This window comes from Monodelphis domestica, chromosome 1 (assembly GCF_027887165.1).
Source record: "Monodelphis domestica isolate mMonDom1 chromosome 1, mMonDom1.pri, whole genome shotgun sequence".
Lineage (NCBI taxonomy): Eukaryota > Metazoa > Chordata > Mammalia > Didelphimorphia > Didelphidae > Monodelphis > Monodelphis domestica.
This window is the reverse complement of record NC_077227.1, coordinates 362,621,977-362,642,162: the sequence shown is the minus strand read 5'-3', so window position 1 is coordinate 362,642,162 and position 20,186 is coordinate 362,621,977. Positions and strand designations below refer to the sequence as shown.

General features: G+C 38.5%; 1 protein-coding gene across 2 annotated transcripts in view; it reads left to right on the top strand.

Moving 5' to 3' along the window:
* CCNJL (cyclin J like) overlaps positions 1-20,186 on the top strand; it is a 50,368-nt gene that overhangs the window by 10,429 nt on the left and 19,753 nt on the right. For both annotated transcript variants that reach the window (XM_007473963.3, XM_056811538.1), the window contains one exon: positions 19,105-19,315. In XM_007473963.3, the coding sequence (XP_007474025.1) occupies positions 19,105-19,315 (211 nt within the window). The remainder of the gene's footprint in view (positions 1-19,104; positions 19,316-20,186) is intronic.

Sequence of the window (20,186 nt, the reverse complement as noted above, 5' to 3'; positions counted from 1 at the left end):
AGTACTGGTTCTAAGGCAGAAGGTAAGGGTTTATATGTATATATGTCCTTGTGTTTTTCTTCCCTCAGTTGCTAGAAAGAGATTTAATTGTACTGAATTTGTACTTACCCATCCTTTGATTTTTACTGCTCTTTGAATCAACCTGGAATCAGTTAGCAAAACATAATGTATCTATAAACCTCAGTTTTTTGCTTTGGGGAACTAGAAACAATTGAGGTCACGTAGCAAGTCAGCAGTAGAGCCAGGATTATTAGAACCTGGGTTCCTGGACTCCTCGTCTCAAGGTTTTGCTTTTTTTTTTTTTTAATTTTCTCCCATTGACCAACCTGAATTTGCCTAGAGGTGTTCCTTCTGGCCCAGGCCTGTATTAAATGACTGACCCAGAAAGTCCCTAAATTTTTTTCCATACATACATTGTTCCTTACTTTCCATCTCTTCTTAAGACCCCACCCAACCAAGGCAGGATTTTATCCAGTGAAGATTTGGGTGGCCATTTTCTGGGAGGACTGGAGAATAGTAAGTAAAGAGTATTTTTTCTTTAATCCTTTGATTATAGGCCTGTCAGCTTTTGTGATGATGCCAAGTAATAGATGCTAAAATAACTGTTCCAAGGATATTTTGCCTAGACTTTTGAGAATTTTCCAAATAAGATCATTTCAAAAGGAATATTAACCTGCACTGGCCTCTTTGCTGCTATTCAGCAGCTAGAAGTGAGTAGGCACTATCATCTCAACTTCCATGAATGAGAAGATTGAGACAATCTATCTTCCATCTTGGTCAACACTGCATGGGAAATTTAGTAGCAAAAGCTACTGGGGAAGCAGAAGGCTGGAGAATCACTTGATTTCAGAGTTCTAAGCCTTAAGTAGCCAGGCTGGGGTGGAACTATATTTCTTTTTATTTTTTTATTTTTTATTTATTTTAAGCCCTTACCTTCCATCTTGGTTAAGTATGTTGTTCCATGTATTTGAAAGACACTTCTAAACCATTTAATTGTTTGGGTTTTCCCCTCAGTTACAATGTCTGACCAGATTCAATGGTGTGTGTATAGGAGAAGGCTGGCTGGGTGATTTGAGGTTCTATCATTCATGAACTAGGAAAGAAACCCTCCCCTTTATTCACCACTTTGCTATACTTAATGTCTTTTCATAACAGCAGAGGTCAGAGCCTCTTTTTTCTAGCCCCCTTTGAGTAATTAAATGGTTTATTTTGTAACTGAATCCTTCAAAGTCAAACATAAGCTGTCCCCAGGAGCTGGGATCTGTGCAGGTGGGTAGGGTCAAAGGAAATGTTCCCTATCCTCTAGATTTTTCACATTCTTGGCAGCCGACTGGGCTACCCAGGCCTCTGTATGGTTTGAATTTAGGTCATTTTAACAAATACTTATTGAATATCTACTATATGCCCTTTAGGATTTTTTTTTGGGGGGGGAGAGCAGGAAGAAGCAGGAAGACAGTACAAAGACATGGACAAGAGATAAGAAATTGTGTTCATATACTTACAATTTGTGGAAGACAAGACTAAAACTTGGAAGAAAATACAAGACTTGGTATAATTATTTTTTCCTTCAACATGCACTATTTATAGATGTTCTAAAAAATATGTTTGTCTTGGGACAATACCATATAGACTTGACTTTCTCAAGCAAAGTGGGAGACTTAATAAAATTTTATCTCCAGCACCAAAATGAAAGTTTGGAGGTTTACATAAACTAGGTTCAATCTTGAGACCCTCTCAATAATTATTCTTTGACTTGGATTCTCCAACCAGAGTTTCTCTTGAAAATTTCAGTATTTGGCCAAGTTATATGTCACCAACAAAAATCAGAAGCCTTAAGCTCCCATGCACAAGGCCTCAGGTTTCTAATACATTGTTGAACAGCAACAAAACAAACTTAGTTTAAATACAACTTATACTCAAATTTCTACACAATCAGAATAAGTCTCCTATCAGCCTCTCTTACCTTGGAGTTGAGTCTCACCTCCAAAGGAGAAAACACTTGGGACCCTTGAAGAGAATAGAACCATCTCTCCATCCTCTGAGCCTCAACTCCCCAGGAACCTGTGAAACTCTCTAGACTTAAGTAGAAGCTAAAATTCTCCAATGAGGAGGAGACACTGGCTAAAGAATTGGGCCCTTTTCCACCTTGACTATACAATTCACAGAATAGTAAAGGGCAAGCTCCAGCTTTGTTTCTCCACATTGTGTTTCTTTCCCTGTCTGCTCCTCTCCCTCTTCTCCTTGGTCCAGGATCTCTTCCTGTGCCTCCCCATAAGAACTGGACCACAAACTTCTCACTGCAGCTACAGTGCTGCCTTGGGTTTCTTTCTAAGCTGCCTAGAGGTAAAGTACCTTGGATAGCACCCAGGCCTGGAATAAAGAAAACCAGAGTTCAAATCCTTCCTCAGATACTTTCTAGCTATATGAACCTAGGAGAGTCATGATTTTTTTGTTGTTGTTGTTTTGCTTCAGTTTCCTCATCTAAAAATTGGGGATCATAATAGTACCTACCTTCAAAGGTTGTTGTGAAGATCAAATGAGAAACATCTGTAAAGTGCTTAGCAGAACCTGGCATTTGATAAGTATTCCATAAATGGAGACTCTTATTTTGAAGGTGATAGTATTTACCTGCTAGGATTTTCAGAACTCCTTTATTTCATATTCTCTGAATCAGAATCCTTGGAAACTAATGTAATACATTGGATTTTTATCACTTTGACCTCTTACCCAGCCTCTCCATGCCTTATTTTCCTTATCTGCTAAATGGGGATATTTGAGGGGGTCATATTATATAATACTATACTGAGAGCTATAAAGGCCACAAAGAAACAATAGAAGGCTTTGGCCTATAGAAGCCTTTATCCTTTTAGTTCTGAGATTTTGGGGTGTCATAGATCCTTTTGGCAGACTTTTCTCAGAATCAGGATTTTAAATTTATAACTAAAAAAGTATAATATTAAACAGGAAGCCAGTTTGTTGAAATGTAGTTATGAAAAACTTTTTAAATTCATGGACTCCATATTAAGAACTCCCCTGTTCTAAATTAAATTAAAAGAAGACATATACATATAATCATAGCATCTATATAAATGTGCCTGATAGAATATAAACTGTTCTATTAAAATGCAGAACAAAAACTGTCATAGGCAGTTCCAGATTTTACACTTTCTGTTCTTATATCAAAATGTTTTTGTTTCTTGATTATTGAAAAGCATTATTGATAATTTTTATCAGTGTTTAATAGTAAAACAAAAATTTTAATTTCAATAAAGTATAGAAAGGATTCTGACGAGTAAGATGTTGGAAAAAAGGGTTTCTCTCAAAGGTTTAGGTGCAAACTTTAGACATCAAAATTGTCACAATTATATCTAGAATTTACATGATGCTTTAGAATTTGCAGGCCACTTGTTTGAGCCTCACAACAGTCTTATAAAATTAATACTATAGGATTTATCCACATTTTGCAAATGAAAAACCAAGACTTAATGAGTCAATATTAATACAGGTCTTTCTTAACTTTCAAGTTCAGCATTATACTTTTTTTTTTAACCTTACCTTCTGTCTTAGAATTGATAATAAATTTCAATTCCAAGAGTGAAAAGAATGGTATAGGCTAGGCATTTGGGATTAAGTGATTTGCCCAGGGTCACATAGTTAAACATGTCGGAGGCCATATTTGAACTCAGGTCTTCCTGATTCCAGGCTTCTTGCTTTATCCACTGTGTTACCTACCTGCTCCACCTCCTCCCCCCCACCCCCACCCAAGCATCTTTTCACTGTCTTTTTACTCACCATAATAGGATTTGTGGAAAGAAAAGTAACTCACTTTCCACAGTGATTTTTGTTTGTTTTTTATAGCTTACAAACAACTCTTCATTTTATGGTTGAGGACTTACCCAAAGTCACATAGTTAGACAGAATTTGGGATTAGGACGAGTTCACAGACTCCAAATCCAGTATTCTTTCCACTAAACCTATTTAGGGACAGTCCCCTTGGGGTCTGGAAATGTACTTAATATTTGCCTCTGGGAGAATATCCGGAGGAAACGAATTTAATATCCCTGCTAGGACTATCAAGCATAACTTGGCCTAGTTCCAGACATTAGGTTTCTAATGCAAGAAAAGAGAGGGCCACTTCCTGAAAAAAAGTAAACAGAGGACATGTTTCCGATGATTTGGGTCATTTACAGTTGGTTAGAACACAGTGCTAAGAGGCTTTGGGTCATGGACTTCAAGACCCCTGAGTTTCACATAACTTCAGGCTGTGGCCAAGGATGACCCTTGGCCTTGTCAGCACTTTCTCAGATGCCATTGGTCATAAGAAAGGAGAGTCATGGTAAACTCCCCTCCCTATCAGCAATGCTGAAAGAAAAGGAGAATGGGGAGGGTGGAGGGGAAATTGAGAAGGAAGAAGTAATTTAGTTTGTTTGTATAATTGAATTAATTCAAGTACCTGCTAAGGAAAGGGTATTATGCTGAATAGGCCAATAATCTCATGGATTCTGTAACTGTAGTTTATAAAGATCTTTGGTATTTTTACATTAAATAAAATGTCAGCCCTTTGAAGGCAAATATTATTTTACTTTGGCATATGATAGCTAATTTTAAAATCCTTGTTGAATTGGATACTTAATTTCTCTTATCTTCTTAACACTATAAAATATACCTGATAAGTTCTTATCTCTTTTTCTGTGATGGAGAAATAAACCGAGAGGGGAAGTGACTTGCCCACCTCCACAGAGATAGTAAGTGATGGTAAAAAAATCAACCCCCAGCCTAATTTCATGGTTCACTACTGATGATACTTCTGGAAATGCCTTTTCAGACATCCTCATCACTTTTTCTTTTACTTTTTTTTATGGAGCTGAGGAACACAGGGATAGAATAGAAAAAGAAAAGAGGGAATATCCATACATTTTTTTTTTTAATGTTCAGAAAAGATTTGAAGGCAGCCAGAAAGAAGTCCAGACAAAGGAAAGCTTTACAGATTTTACAGGTTGACCTTCTAATGGATGTTAAAAAAAGCAAGCAAGCTGTACATAATAAAAAAAGAAACACACACACCTGTAGTTTCATATGCAATCCTCCTTTTCTGTTACCTGTATATGGAAATACCTGCTTTATTTGGTGTTCAAAAATTTTTTTTAATGTTCCATATAATGTGGAAATAGGGCTCTGACAGAGATACCTCTTTAGTAAAAATGAGCCTTCCCCCTTACATTATATAGAAATGTCATGCTGAGTGATGCAAGCCTAGATGGAGGAGTGGATACACAGTGTACCACAAGCTGTTCTAATGATGACAAGGCAATTTTTCATACCTTTAATCTGAAAGTTTCCATATTTTGTTGGTCATTGTTGCACATGCTCTTTCTTCACATCTTGCTACATTTAGTTCTAACTCATATACAAATGTCAAATTGACGCCAAATTCAGGACTGCACAGGAAGCTAAGTACTTTTTTTAGGATGATAGTGGCTGGCATTTTATACCCAGACCCTTACCTTTTGCAAAGCACCTTATCTACTTTATCTTTATCCAACAGCTATATTATTGTAAAGAGTATAGGCATTATCAACCTTATTTAACAAATGAGGAAACTAAGTTTCCTAGAGTATATTGTGAGCCCCTTGAGGGCAGGGACAGTCTTTTGCCTCTTATGTAAACTCAGAATTTAGATAGTGCCTGGTTCTGGTGGGTACTTAATAAATATTTACTGAATGACCAAGAGGTTAATTTAATTTTGTTAGATGAGATTTGAACACAAGCTTTCCTGACATCAATACTTTGTACACCAGGTCTCTTTTTGGAGGAATTTCAGAATGAAGGCCGTGGGATGAAGATGAGAGACAAGCACTTTCAGAGCTGGAAAGTACCAAAGTCTTTGATGTTTTAGCACTTCATATAGCTGTAGTAGAATCACTGGAGAAACCTAGAATGCTGAAATTCCAGTATGTGATTAATCCACTGTGTTCCCTGTTGATTCTTAAAAAAAAAAACACCACCAACCTCTTAACTTTTGTCTTAAGATTGCCATGAAGTATCACTTCCAAAGCAGAAGAGCAGTAAGTCTAGGCAATTGGGGTTGAGTGACTTCTCTGGGGTTTTACAGCTAGGAAGTTTCTGAGGCCACAGGCTCTTTATCCACAGAACCACCTAACTGCTCCCCACTGCCCCTGTGTTAATACTAAAGAGCCAAGAACCTTGAGTCTTCTTGGATATATGTGTACTAGGTCCTCTTGAAGAATCTACTTAAGAGTCTGTGTATGGTGGAGCTTGGCATGGAGTGGGGATGATCATGCTACACTAGGAGTCAGAACATATGGGTTCCAGGCCCTGGTATTAATTTACTTATTAGTTTGACCTACAAACTCCTTAAAGACCAGCACTGTTAGTTAGTTTTTTTCTTTTTGTCCTGAATTTCTAGCACCAAGAATAGAGCTTGATCTGGAATAGTTGAATTCAGTGTAATCATAGACAAATCATAGCACCTTTTGTACCTCATCTTCATATCACTGAATATATTTGCTACTCTTGCTCAATCAATGTGATTATAGGAAACAAATGAACTCATGTAGGAGAAAGCACCTTATAAACTAACTCCAAAATGCTATATATGAAGCATAAGGGGATGTGGGACAGAATGCTTTTTATTCTTTGAAATATTTGTCCAGAGTTGAGAAAGAAAAATAGTATTACTCCTTAATATAATTAACCTTTGTTAAGAGAGCCAATCCTTCACCCCTAGGAAAAGGGAGTTGACAGAGACAGGAACAGTGAAAATGAACATTCTAGGAACTGTTGTAATCTGCTTGGTACCAGCCTTTCAGGCACTGTGCTAAGCACTAAGATACAAAAAGAGGCAAAAGACTATACCTGCTCTCTAGGAGTTTACAATCTAATTGGGCCTGATATATTCAGTCATTGTGCAGTGTCTATGTAGAAATTCTTATGCATATTAGGCTGTGAATAGAATCTATACCTTATTTATCCAGTGCTTCTTGGTAAAAATCTTCATGCAATGGCATTAATCATTATATTATTAGACTGTGAGCCAAGGGTTCTAGTGAGGATGCAGAAAAGCCACCCAGCAGATAAGTATTGAATTTTATCATACTTCATTATTGTACTGAGGCCCTCTGTCAAATCATAGTGTCCACAAGAACATTTCTAATAGTATATTTCTAAAGTGTTGGCCTAATTTTAGCTTTGTAACTTCTCTGTACTCATTTGGAAGCAAGGAAAACATATATTCTTATAGTTTTTTAAAAAGAGGCAAACTTAGTACTTAAATGCAGAGCTGGAAAGTACCAGTTTCTCCTCCAGTAAGAGAATTCAATATACCCCTTCATAGTCTGAGAATGAGTTTGGTAAAGTGGAAAGCAAAGTCGTGTAGTAGATAGAATGCAGGGCCTAAAATCAAGAAGCCTCATCTTCCTGAATTCAAATCAGGCCTCAGACATTTCTAGTTGTATGATCTTAGGCAAATCACTTAATCCTGTTTGTCTCAAATTTCTTTTTCTGTAAAATGAGCCAGGAAGAAAATGGCAAGCCACTTTAGTATCTTTGCCAAGAAAACCCCAAATGGGGTCACATTGGACATGACTTAACAAAATTGGAAAGCACTCTGGCTTCTGAGTCAGAGAACTTAGGGATGAAGAAGTGTTAAGTGTTTTTTACCATGTGCCAAACACTGGAGATAGTAAAGATACAGCACACAAAGAGGAGTAGTAACATAGGGGAACTTTGGTTCAGAAAGTTACAAGGATGGTGAATGAAGCCATAGGGGTTCATGGTTACAGAAGAGAGGGAAGTGGGAGTAGACAGCCATGGCTGGGACCCTCCTGAAGCATTGGTCTGGTTGGGAAAAGTAGTCACCAAGGGGGAACAGGGATGGGTCTGGCAGCAAGGTGTTGGAGCTGTCTGTGAAGGAGATAGCCAAAGAGAGGGAGTGAATAAATCTGGCCTCTGACACTGATCTTGAGTAAATCACTTAACTTTTTTAAATACCTATGTGCTTGGTGCTTGGGATAAACAATTCAAAGAATAAATGAATTCTTAAGAATGATTTACTCAAAGTAAAATTACTCTCAAAAAGAGCTTACCTTTTGGGTGTGTGTATATGTATGTGTACACACACTTGTAAAAATAAAGGGATTGGTCTAGATAGCCTCTTATGTCCTTCTAACTCTGGATCTGTGATCTTCACCAAATTCACCTCACTTTTGTCAGACTTTCTTCATTTAGTGTCAAACTCAAATAAAAATGAATCCCTGTAGAGGCATATGGACTAAACACCCACAAAATTAGCATTGTCTATGTTGTATATTTTTATTTGTTTTATTAACATTTCTCAGTCTCCAAACCCTCCCTGATTCTGACGGTCTTTTTTTTGTCAAGGGTTCATCCTTTCATTTTCTCAGGCTTAGGACCTTCATGTCATCCTGGACTCCCTATTGCCTAATATTCTACTTTCATGACATTTCTCCTTTGTACCCTTCTCTTCACTCACAGCCTCCACCCTAACCCTAGCAGTTCAGTATTGCCAGTTTCTTTGCAAATGCTAGTGTCTTCTCAGAAATTACTTGTCATTTACTCTGTTTATATCTTGAATGTTCTAATTTACATGTCTCCTTATTTAGTATATGACTTCCTTGAGAGTAAGGACTTGTTTCTCACCATTTCCCCCCCCAAACCCTTACCTTCTGGCTTAGAATCAAAAGGCAGAAGAGTAGTAAGGACTAGGCAATGGGGGTCATACATTTATGAAGTATCTGAGACTAGATTTGAACCCAGGGCTACCTCCCATTTCTAGGCCTGGAGCTATATCCACTAAGCCACCTAGCTGCCCCTTGCTTTTCTTTATATTCCCATCTTTTCATAAATAGCTTCCTGACCTAAAGATTACAGATTAAGTGCTAAAAGGGATCTTAGAAGTCATCTAATTCAACTCTTTCATTTTTTAGCTGAAGGGAACTGTGGACCCTAGAGTTTGTGACTTGCCCAAGGTCCCACAGGTAGAAAGTGGCAGAGCCAACTCCTCTGATAACAAATCATATGTTCTTTCTATTTTATTATACTACCTTCTGGTATTTTATATCTACTTTAGAAAATTGGTCTTACCTCCAATTTCAACAGTTCATCTGAAAGGAAAAAACAAGGTGATCAGGGAAAGTTTTTAGTCAGCTCATTCTATGTCTGAGACTGGAGAAATGAGTAAATGAAAAACATTCTTTAAGCACTAAGTGCAAAGCATTGTGCTAAGATTTGAGGACCCAAATTTTGTCCCTGCCTTTGATTACATTCCAATGGGGGAGCTAATGGTGGGCCAGGGAAGGGAGATAAGGACTGAAAGCCCGGAAGATATTGAATGGAGCCCTGGCACAGTAAGTTGATAGGCCCTTTCTCAGATACTGGTAATTAGTGCTGATTGCATCAGTGTTTAGGGCTTAAGATGGTGGGAAGAGAGAATATGCATGTACCTAACTTTGACTGGAAGGAAGAGGGGAATATGAGGCTTCCCCAGCCTTCCATAGTTCCAGAACATGTAGAGACAACCCAGATCACACACCTGCATGCCCTTGTTCGTTTTAGAGCCTGAAACAGAACCTTTGTGTGGGTTAGAATTCTCTTGTCTGCAGCTGCCATTCAGGCACTTAAGGTAATCCCCTGGATAGTTGGGCACAGTAAAGAAAGTAGCTTTGGGATAGAAATGAATGAGGGGTTTTTGTTTGGGGGGATTTTTTGGTTTTAAAGAGAAAGACCTACCACAGTGGGCCCTACTGTCCATCCCTGAATATTATTTCAAGTCTCAAAAATTCAGACTCCCTGAGCTGGGTAATATATAAGGTTATGATGATAAGATCATAGTTTAAAGGTGGAAGGGAATTGCCTCATTTTATAGTGAGGAAGCTGAGACCAGCTGAAAAAGAGCTCAGGCCTTGAAATTCCAAATCTCCATTACACACATGCTTCCATCTAGAATAGACATTGTCCATGTAAAAAAACCTATCTTCTTTCAAAATCTTCTCTTTACTTCTGTGTTCATGAGGAAAATGAATACTTTTACCCACTTATGGCAGCTATCTTTTTGGGTATCTAGAGATGCCTTGGTTCTGGGAACCAGGAAAGGAAGAGCTAAAAGAGACTATTGTGATGAACATATAAGAAATGGAAGAGAAATTTGATTTTGAATTTGACCCTGCAGGGGGAACATTTAGGCTTCCAGTGTTCACCATAGGTCATTTGACAAGGAACAGTTTAATTTTCAAAGCAAAAGATTTCTATTAGATTAATTCTTTAGTACAGAATTTTAAAGGATTTTCTTGGTACAGTGGTTCTCAAATTTTTTGGACTCAGGACTCATTAATACTCTTAAAAAATTACTGAGGACACCAAAAGACATTTTATTTGCGTGGGTTATATCTGTTGATGTTTACCATATTCAAAATTAAAACTAACAAAATATTTTGAAATAGGTATTAATTTAATGATAATGATAAACCCATTACATGTTAACAACAAATGTTTTATGAAAAATATAGGTGTTGGCGTTAATTAGTGGCATTGTTTTACTTATTTTCACAAATCTCTTTAATGTCTTAAAGATGTGATATGTTGCTTTAAAGTTTGTTTTAAAATTTCAGGCTCACAAAGATACATAGTTGGAAAAGGGAGGAATACTTTAAGTGGCAAATATCTTATTATTAAAATAATACTGTTCTTCAGGACCCTGTGAAGGGTACTTATCCCCACCTACTGGGAATAACATTGAGAACACTTATCTAATACATGTCCTCATTGTACAAATGAAAAAACTGAGGTTTAGGTTGAATCACAGAAAAGACCTCAGAATTAATAAAGGCCAGACCATACAAGAATCTCCTCTGTGACATTCAGCTTTCACCAGAAAGTGATAGGGAACCCAATCAATAAAATTTATTAACACCTGCTGTGCCAGACATTTTGGTAGATGGTGGGGATTCAGAATAGACAAAATGGAAGATGTCCCTGACATCAAGACTTCAATGTTCTCTTGAAGAAGACAACTACATTTATACAAGGTAATGGGGGAGAAGTAGCCACTGGAGGGTTTCATATAGCTAGTGCTTGAGCTGAATTTTAAAGAAAACTAGGGGTTCCAAGGGAAGAGGAAATGACATTGTTTCATTTTTTAGCACCTAAATACATAAATACTTAAGAAATGCTTGTTGATTGCTTGCATACATGGAGATCAGGAAGCCACTTTTGTTGGTCTATAGAGCACATGAACACAAATCTGGATAGCTAGGTTGTGAAGGACTTCAATGGCTGAATAGAGAAATTTATAATTGATCCTATAAGTTAGAAAGTGCCATTGGAGTAGGAGAGTGAAGTGGTTAGAACTGTGTTTTAAGAGGGGGCAGCTAGGTAATTTAGTGGATTAAGAGCCAGACTTAGAGATGTCAGGTACTGGATTCAAATGTGGCCTCAGATACTTTCTAGCTATATAACTCTGGGCAAGGAACTTCACCCCATTTGCCTAGCCCTTACCACTCTGCTGCCTTGGAACTCATTCATCATATCCATTCTAAGACAGAAGGTGAGGGAGGGAGGGAGTGAAGGAAGGAGAGATGGGGGTGGGAGGGGCACTTTAAAAGCTATGTGGAGAATGGAATGGAGAAGGGAGAGAATTCCCATTGGGAAGGTGTTTCATTACTCCAGGTCCTCAATCAGGGTGATGGTTGTGAGAATAGAGAAGGGAGGGATGCCACAGATATTATGGTTTTAGAAATGACAAAATTTAACAACTGATTGGTTAAGGAGACAAGGCTAATTACAAAGATGGTAGCATCCTTGACAGAAATAGGAATGTGTTTGGGGAGAAAGGAATTCTTTGGGGGGGGGGGGCATACTGATTTTGAGATGCTTAGAAGATATCTAGCATAAAATGTCCACAGAGGTAGAGTGGGAGCTCAGGAAGAGAATGTATGCATAAATTTGAAAAATCATCATTAAATGAGAAAGAATAGTCAAATAAGAGAAGGACCAAGACTGATATTTAGGATACAGTTTAGCAATTTGGAGACATGTTATGACTCCAGAATAAGAGACTGAGAAGGAGCAGTCAGAAATGTAGGAGGAGATTCACATAAGCAGTGACACAAAACCCCAAAAGGAATGAGAACCCAGTAGCAGAGGGCGATTGCCAGTACCATCTGCTTCAGAGATTTCAAGAATGAAGCTAAGGAAAAACCATTATACTAAACAGAGATCTTGGTAACTTTGGAGAAAACAGCCAGCAAGTAAGATTGGAAGCCAGGTTACATGGGGTTGAGAGTTAGCGGAGGGTAAATGAAGGCAAGTAACTTTTTCTAATAGTTTGAGGAAGACAGAAAAGACAGTCCAATGTATTACCATGAGGGTAAGGTCTAATGAGGATTCTCTCAAAGAAGCATGCTATAGGGTCTAATACAAATTTTTTTTTATTTTAACTTATTTTTATATTAAACCCTTACCTTCCATTTTAGAGTCAATACTGTGCATTGGTTTCAAGGCAGAGGAGGGGTAAGAGCTAGGCAATGGGGGTTAAGTGACTTGCCCAGGGTCACACAGCTAGGAAGAGTCTGAGGCTAGATTTGAACCTAGGACTTGGTGTCTCTGGGTCTGGCTCTCAATCCACTGAGCAACAAATTATTTTTTTTGAAGCTTTGAATATGTTCAGTGTAAAGATTAAAATTTATGGAATATGGGGAGACTGAGGCAGGTAGAAATTAGTTTCTCTCTGCAAGGAGTATTATATTTTTTAGAGGTTTATTAAAGGTTAAAGATTAAGAATATACAAGTAAGAAACATGTGCCTAGGCCAGAGGCCTAGACAAAATAACCTCACATCATGGAAGAGACGCCTCTGCTCCAAAACGGAAGTCCAAAAGAGCCAAGAAAAGCCCCTCAAAAGCCTTTGAATCCACTTAAATACCTTCTCGATCTCGGCCCAGGTGAGATTACAAGGCATTCTGGGGAAGTGGAGCAAAGGCTCATGGGGATTGTAGTCCTGTATTCGAGTCTATTTTTTACATTTGTCCACAGGAAGGAATCATAGATAAGGAGAAGTCGAAGATTAGAGAGAGAGAGTAGGGTTATGAGTTAGTAGCCCTGTGAGTAAAGAGAAGGGAAAGATGCCACAGGTAATTGTTGAGGTGGCAATGACAAGATTTGGCATCTGTGTGAATTGTTGGGGATCACCCAGTAGGGTGAGGCAGAGTGAGGAGTAAAGGATAATGCCAAAGTTGTGCACTTAGGTGACTAATAAGGATAGTGGTGTGCTGGAGAAGATAAGATAAAATGAGATTAAAGGTATATATTGAAAGGTTAGTTTAGCCTTAGAAAGTAAAAAATCTGCCTCTTCATTAAATAGTGTTTAGGGGGAAAAAAAAGGAGAATGGAGGCAGTTGCTAAGGGGTTTTGAGATATAGAGAAGAGGTAAGTGGCCCTGATTTTATCAGAAAACTCTGAGGCAATGTCCTTAGTTGAAGGTAGGACAGGATATTGTGAGAGGCTTGAGGTTTGGAACAGCCTCTTAGGGCAGGGGGGGAGGGGGAGATGATTGCCTGTTAGGAAGCAAAAGGACTAGCCTTAATTCCATGAAGGCCAAGTTGAAAGTTCAGAAAACATAAAATTGTAACGGATTCAATTAACATGATGTACTGACTTCCTCCAGCTCCCATTACCCACTCCTGAGGTAACAACCCATTTGATTTTGGATAGATCTGATTGGTAGGGAGTTTTGTTTTACATCAGGCTGACATCTACTTCACCTTCCACCCACTGTGACTTTTATGCCCCTCTGTGCCAGACACTAAGGATAAAGGTATTAAAAAATAAGTCCTGCTTTCATTTTACTGAGAGGATCAAATGGAACATAAGATGAGAGTGATAGTGGGGCACATAGAGGGTGGAAATAGGAGACAAAAGAGTTGCCTTAGATCTCATGATCTGGCAGAATCTGAGGATAGAGAGAATACTTTGGTCTTGAATTGGAAAGGGAGTGGTGGTCCCTAAGCCTTGAAAGAAAGTAAATCTGAAAGCAGAAATGAAGAAGGGATTACATGCCATATATGTAGAGTATCGTTCTAATTAGCCAGTAGTCCATTAGGCTCAAACCCAAAGAGTTCCAACAGGGTACTGTGCAATGAAGCAGCACAAGTAGGTTGTGCCCAGTATCAAGAGCCTTGAAATGTCAGGCTAGGAAGTTTGTATTGTTTTTTTTTCTCTAGAGGAGTCATTGATAATTTTTGAGATGGGGCCTGCTATGCCTAGACCCACGCCTTTTAGGAAGATTTTATTGCTGGCTGTGTGAAGGTTAGATTAGAGGAGGGAGAAGGAGGAAGCTATTGTGATAGACCCGATAAGAAGTTATAAAGACTTGAATTCAATAGTAACAGAGTAGAAATATGGGTATAGATTGGGAAATATTGTGGAGGTAAAAAAGACAGGATGTGGCAATTGGTCATTTTGTGGAGAGGGAGAAAGAAGGGAATAACAAAAAATGATCCCTAAGGTTTTGAATCCAGGTCTCTGGGGAGAGGAGTTGTTGAAGTACACTTTGGAAATGTGGCATTCCAGATGGTAGAGATGTTCCGCAAACAGTTGGAGTTACAAGTCAGGAAGGTGTTCAAGAGATAAATTAGAGATGGATATATATACCTGGGAATCTTCTTTGAAGGGAAAATGATTGTATTTATATAATCTACCAAAATTGCTAAGGAGAGGAAGAGTAGAGAGGAAATCCACACAACCATTCTGAAAGATAAAAAGAGAAAGGGATTCCATCCTTTTTAAAGAGAGAAGATAACTGAGCCCTGGAGGTTAAATGACTTGTCTAAGGTCCAAAAACTAGTATATGACAAAATTCAGGAGCAGGCATCCTGATATTGTGAATGGGTTTCTTAGATAAAGTCCTCTGACTTTATCTAATAATCCCTTTCAAATTTCCTATCTATATTTGAGTTCCAAAATGTCTTTACTCTTGAGATTAGATTTATCCATGAGATAGCTAAATAATTAACCTGAGAACCTCTGAACCTTGCCATTTGCTCACCATTGCATCCTTAGAACTTCTTGCCTTTCCTTCCCAAGTCTTGCAGCAGCTAACTTTGTTTATTGTCTCTGTCGATTAGAGTGTGAGCATCTTAAATAGAGACTGTCTCCATTTTATTATTTGCAGCTCCGGAGCTTAGCCCAGAGTTTTGCCCTTTTGTTGTTATTTAGTCATGTCCAATATTTCATGACCTCATTTTGGGGTTTTCTAGGCAGATACTGGAGTGATTGATTTGCCATTTTGTTTCTAAGCATTCCAGATGAGGAACAGAGACAAATAGAGGTTAAGTGACTTACCACAGCCAGTAAGTGTCTGAGGCCAGATTTGAATTCAGGTTGGTCCTCCTGATGCCAAACCCAGTGCTGTATCCACCATACCACCTAACTGCCCTTGCTTTGTTCTTAGCAAGCTCTTTAATAAGTACTTTTTCATCGCTTCATCTGTAAAACAGTTTTTATGGAGAACCAGAGGCAGATGTTTTCCTGTAGAAGGTAGGATTTTATCCCTTTCTGAAGATATCTGTGACAGTTGTCCATGAAATCTTAGCAATAGAAAGGACCAGTGAGACTCATTTTGTGGACAGAGGTCACCTCAGAAGTGTGTGTCCTAAAGATAATCAGATACAATGAAGAAACTTGTTTTAACCAGAACAGAGAATAGGAAATGTATAAGCTTCTGTGAGCTCCCCACCCCTTCTTCCAGTCTCCCTCCTGCCTGTGACCCTGAGGGACTCTGTGTAAGCCTTTTTGGGGGAGAAGCTTTGCTAAGTTACTTTGTTCCCTTCTGGTTACTATGCTTCCCAGTAGCTGCCTTCTAAATGCCTTTCTAATCCTGGTAATTGCTTTAAGGGTTGACTGGGTTGCTGAGCTGCCCTATTGTCTCTCAAATCCATTTGGCTTTGCCAAAAAGGACATTTGTTTGAATTGAAACAGCTTTCAAGGAAACTTGGTCCAGAAGTCCAGGGGTACCTGAGAGGCCCAAACTCTAGAGAGGAAAGGCCCTAGTGACATTTTCATGCCTTGGTTAGGGTCTAGAAACCCAACCCTGCCAAATGGCCTCAGGGCAGTTCTTAAACTTAAATGAAGCCCAGAAATTTGGTTTTTAAAAACATTTTTATAAAGCAGTATTTCAGTAGAATTGGTGTCCTTCCTAAATCTTGTTTGTTTTACTTTATTCATTTGAAATCCTCATTAACAAGCATCCCTGCCAAATGGGTCCATGACCCAAAAAAAGTTTAAAGCCTCCCTCTGCTTCATGAGTGTGTGAGGTTGAAGCCAAGAGGCCAGAGTGTTGACCTACCAATAACCAAAATAATATCTTCATCTTTTTTTCTTTTCTTTTTCTGAAGACCCAACCTTTTTTCCTTTTTGGGTAAATAACTATATAGTCCTCTATAGGGAAAACCACATGGTATTGTGAAAATAACATTGAATAAATATTAAATCAGAAAACCTGGATTCCAGCCCCAGCTTACTAGGTACATAACCTTAGTCAGGTCATGGAACCTCTCTAGGATTGCTTCTTCATTTGTAAAGTGGAAAGGAGAGTTATAAGACTCTCATATCCCTTCTAATGGTAATCTTCTAACTCTGAGTAAGCTTAGGTGAGGAAGCATCTCTTTCCTATTGGAAATAGGATCTCAGAATTTTCATAATGGTACCTATAAATTGGGAATTGGAAGGACAGGTTTTTATTCAAGATTTAAGTAGGCCTTTCAATTTCTGCAGACGTTTAGTGCCAAATATATGTAGCACACCGTGTTAGGTAGGTAAAAATATACAAGGCCTGGACTATTTTGATTTTGTCTTTGTAAACATGTAGTTCAGTGCTTACTGTTTACTAATAAATTTAAAAAACCTCTTGAATTAATTTGCAGTATACATTGGTCTTCTGATTTCATGAGGCTTATAATCTAGCCGGGATAAATGTCATATTTACATGTTTCTTGATAAATAAAAATATTTTGGTCTGACTATTTATTATAAGAAAAACTTTGTATGGGTTCAATTAATTATCTTTAAACCTTTGTAATAATACTTAATTGTCATAAGTTATGAGTTGGAGAGGGTCAGCCACAGTGCTACTATCTGTATATACAAATATCCCTTCTTACCACAACAAAAATAAGCTTACATGTTAAGTTAGGTTATGGAGGAGATAGAATTAGATAAGATGCAGTTCCAATCTATAGTCAGTAAATCAGACATTGCAAAAACAGCCTTTGCCTAGGAAATCTAACAGTGGTAAATGACATACATGCTACACACCCACAATATGCATGTATGAACTATCTAGGTGGTACAATGGATAGAGCTCTGGATTTGGAGTCAGGAAGACCTGAGTTCAAACCCAATTTCAGACACTTACTAGCTCTGTGATGAGGCAGGGTTTGCCTTGGGTTCATCTGTAAAATGAGCTGGGGAGAAGGAAATGGCAAGCCACCGTAGTATTTTTGCCAAAAATCAGTCAGACAGGACTGAAACAATTGAATAAAAGCATGGGAGGAGTGGGTGGAAGTACTTGTGTGTGTGCAAGATACAAAGTTGAAAGTCATAAGTGGTAAAGGCACTAGTAGCTGAAGGAACTTTGGCCTCATACACAAGGTGGCATATGAGCCATCTTAAAAAAAGCCAAGTTTTTCTAAGTCAGTCAGCAAGCATATATTAAATATTTCCTGCCTGGAAGGCATTGTAGCAAGCACAGAATATACAAATATAGACCAAAAGACAATCCTGCCTTCAAGGAGCTTTATATCCTAATGAAGGAAAATAACACATAAAAGGGAAGAAAACATGAAATAGTATGTGACAGGCACTTTAAAATATTGTCTCTCTCAAAAGAGAAACGGTCCTGTATATACAAAAATTTTTATATCAACTCTTTTTGTGGTGGCAAAGAATTGGAAATTAAAGAGATGCCTATCAGTTGGGGAATGGCTGAACGCATTGTGATCTTAATGGAATACTATTGTGCTATAAGAAATAAACAGGATTATTTTCCAAAAAAGCACTGGAAGACTTACATGAACTCATACAAAGTGAAGTGAGCAGAACCAGGAGAATAATTTTTTATTATTTTTTAAAACCCTTAGTTTCTACTTAGAATTAATACTGTATATTAGTTCTAAGGCAGAAGAGAGGTGACAGCTAGGCAATGGGAGTTAAGTGACTTGATCAGTCACACAACCAGGAAGTTTCTGAGGCCAAATTTGAACCCAGGACCTCCTGACTCCAAGCCTGGCTCTCTATTGACTAAACCACCTAGCTGCCCCCCCCAAGGAGAATAATTTATACAATACCACAGTAGTTAGTGTAAGAATAAACAACTTTGAAGGACTTAAGAATTCTGATCAACATGATGAAAAATGTTGGGGAGGGGGAGAGAGAGAGAGAGAGAGAGAATGCTGATGAACTCTGAGTACAGATTGAAACTTTTTTCATTTAATTTTTCTTGCTTTTTTTTTTTAACATAGCTAACATAGCTGTGGGAAGGGTGGGTGGAGGGGAGGGAGGGAAATAATGTGATTATTGTAACCAAGGAATAATGTTCTAAATTGACTAAATAAACTAATTCAAATGGGGTGGGGGGGAACATAGCTAACACAGAAATGTGTTTTGCACATTTCACATGTATAATAGTTCTTGCTTACCTTCTCATGGGATGGGGCAAGGGAAAGAATTTAGAATTCCAAAAGGTAAAACAAAAACTATGCTTACAGTCACTTAGCCTCTCTGGATATCAGTTCTCTCATCTGTTAAAATAAAGATGTCATACAAGGTAAACTAACATCTTCTCTAATTCTAAAACTATAATCTCTAAATCCACTGTGATCATTTAACTACCTCCTCCTACCATAGATTTTACCCTCATAAGCAGAAAGTCTTTGTTGGTCCTAGGTGTTCATTATTAATTCATGAAACATTAACCTGCTGGATGCACCCCTTAAAAAGGCATCAAATTAAGCTTTGGGTGCTCTCATTAAACACAACAGAATTCTCATCTTCTCCCCTGGCATTGTTCCCCCAGGAGCTGAAGCTGCCCGTTTACAAAGCCCAATCCCCACTCCTTGAGAGCCGAAGGTATTTTGTCGACTTAGTTTCTGTGCTCAGCAACCACTGCAAGATCTGCCCCACGGCCAGACACCTGGCTGTCTACCTGCTGGACCTCTTCATGGATCGATACAGTGTGACTGCAAAACAGCTGCATATCGTAGCCATCGCCTGTCTTTTGCTAGCAAGTAAGTGGAAACCTCTTCTCTGTTCTTTTCCCATTATCTTTCTCCTTAGAGGGGAAGGGGAATGGAGGATGGGCCCCCCCTTCTCCTCACATCACTCCTCCCTCCCAGGCTTAATCACTAATAATCAGGTACCTTGCATGACCTTTTAAAGCAATTGTTTTCACATGGGCCTAGAGTAGGAGAATGGGAACACTAGCTAGTTCTGGAAGTGGGGAAGAACCTTTGAATATCTTCTTAAATATCTTTAGGAACTCAGGAAATTTTTTCCTTGCCTTGTTACAAAGGCACATTCCCTGGTGGGGTTTACATTTCTCCAAAAATGTTACTAGAAATCTGGGGCACCTTTGAACATCTAGCAGCTAGATGGCACAGTGTATAGAGAACTAAGCCTGGAATCCAGAAGATTGTTGTGTGACCCTAGGCAAGTCACTTAACCCTGTTTGTGCCCCAGTTTCCTCATCTGTCAAATGTGCTGGCAAGCCACTACAGTATCTTTGCAAGGAAAACCCTAAATGCAATCATGAAGAGTCAGACATAATGAAAACAACTCAACAAACAAATGTAGTGTAGTAATAGAATCCCTAGCTCTAGGATGGTCAATGGGCTCTCTCTCAAAAATCATCTGTTTCATGATACCATTTCTTTGGTCTTCAGCCATATCTCTTTGACACAGAGGGAAAACCCAGCCTCTTTGTCTAAGAGAAAATGAGGAATTTCTTGACCACAGTCTTGTTTGCTATGAGTACACGTATTTGACAGGAACTGGGCTTAGGGATATATGGCTGCCATTATGTATTTCTAAACCAAAAAGTAGCTTAGTCTCCTCATTTCCCCCCTCTCCTTCCCCCTTCCTAGGAAGAAATGAACCTTG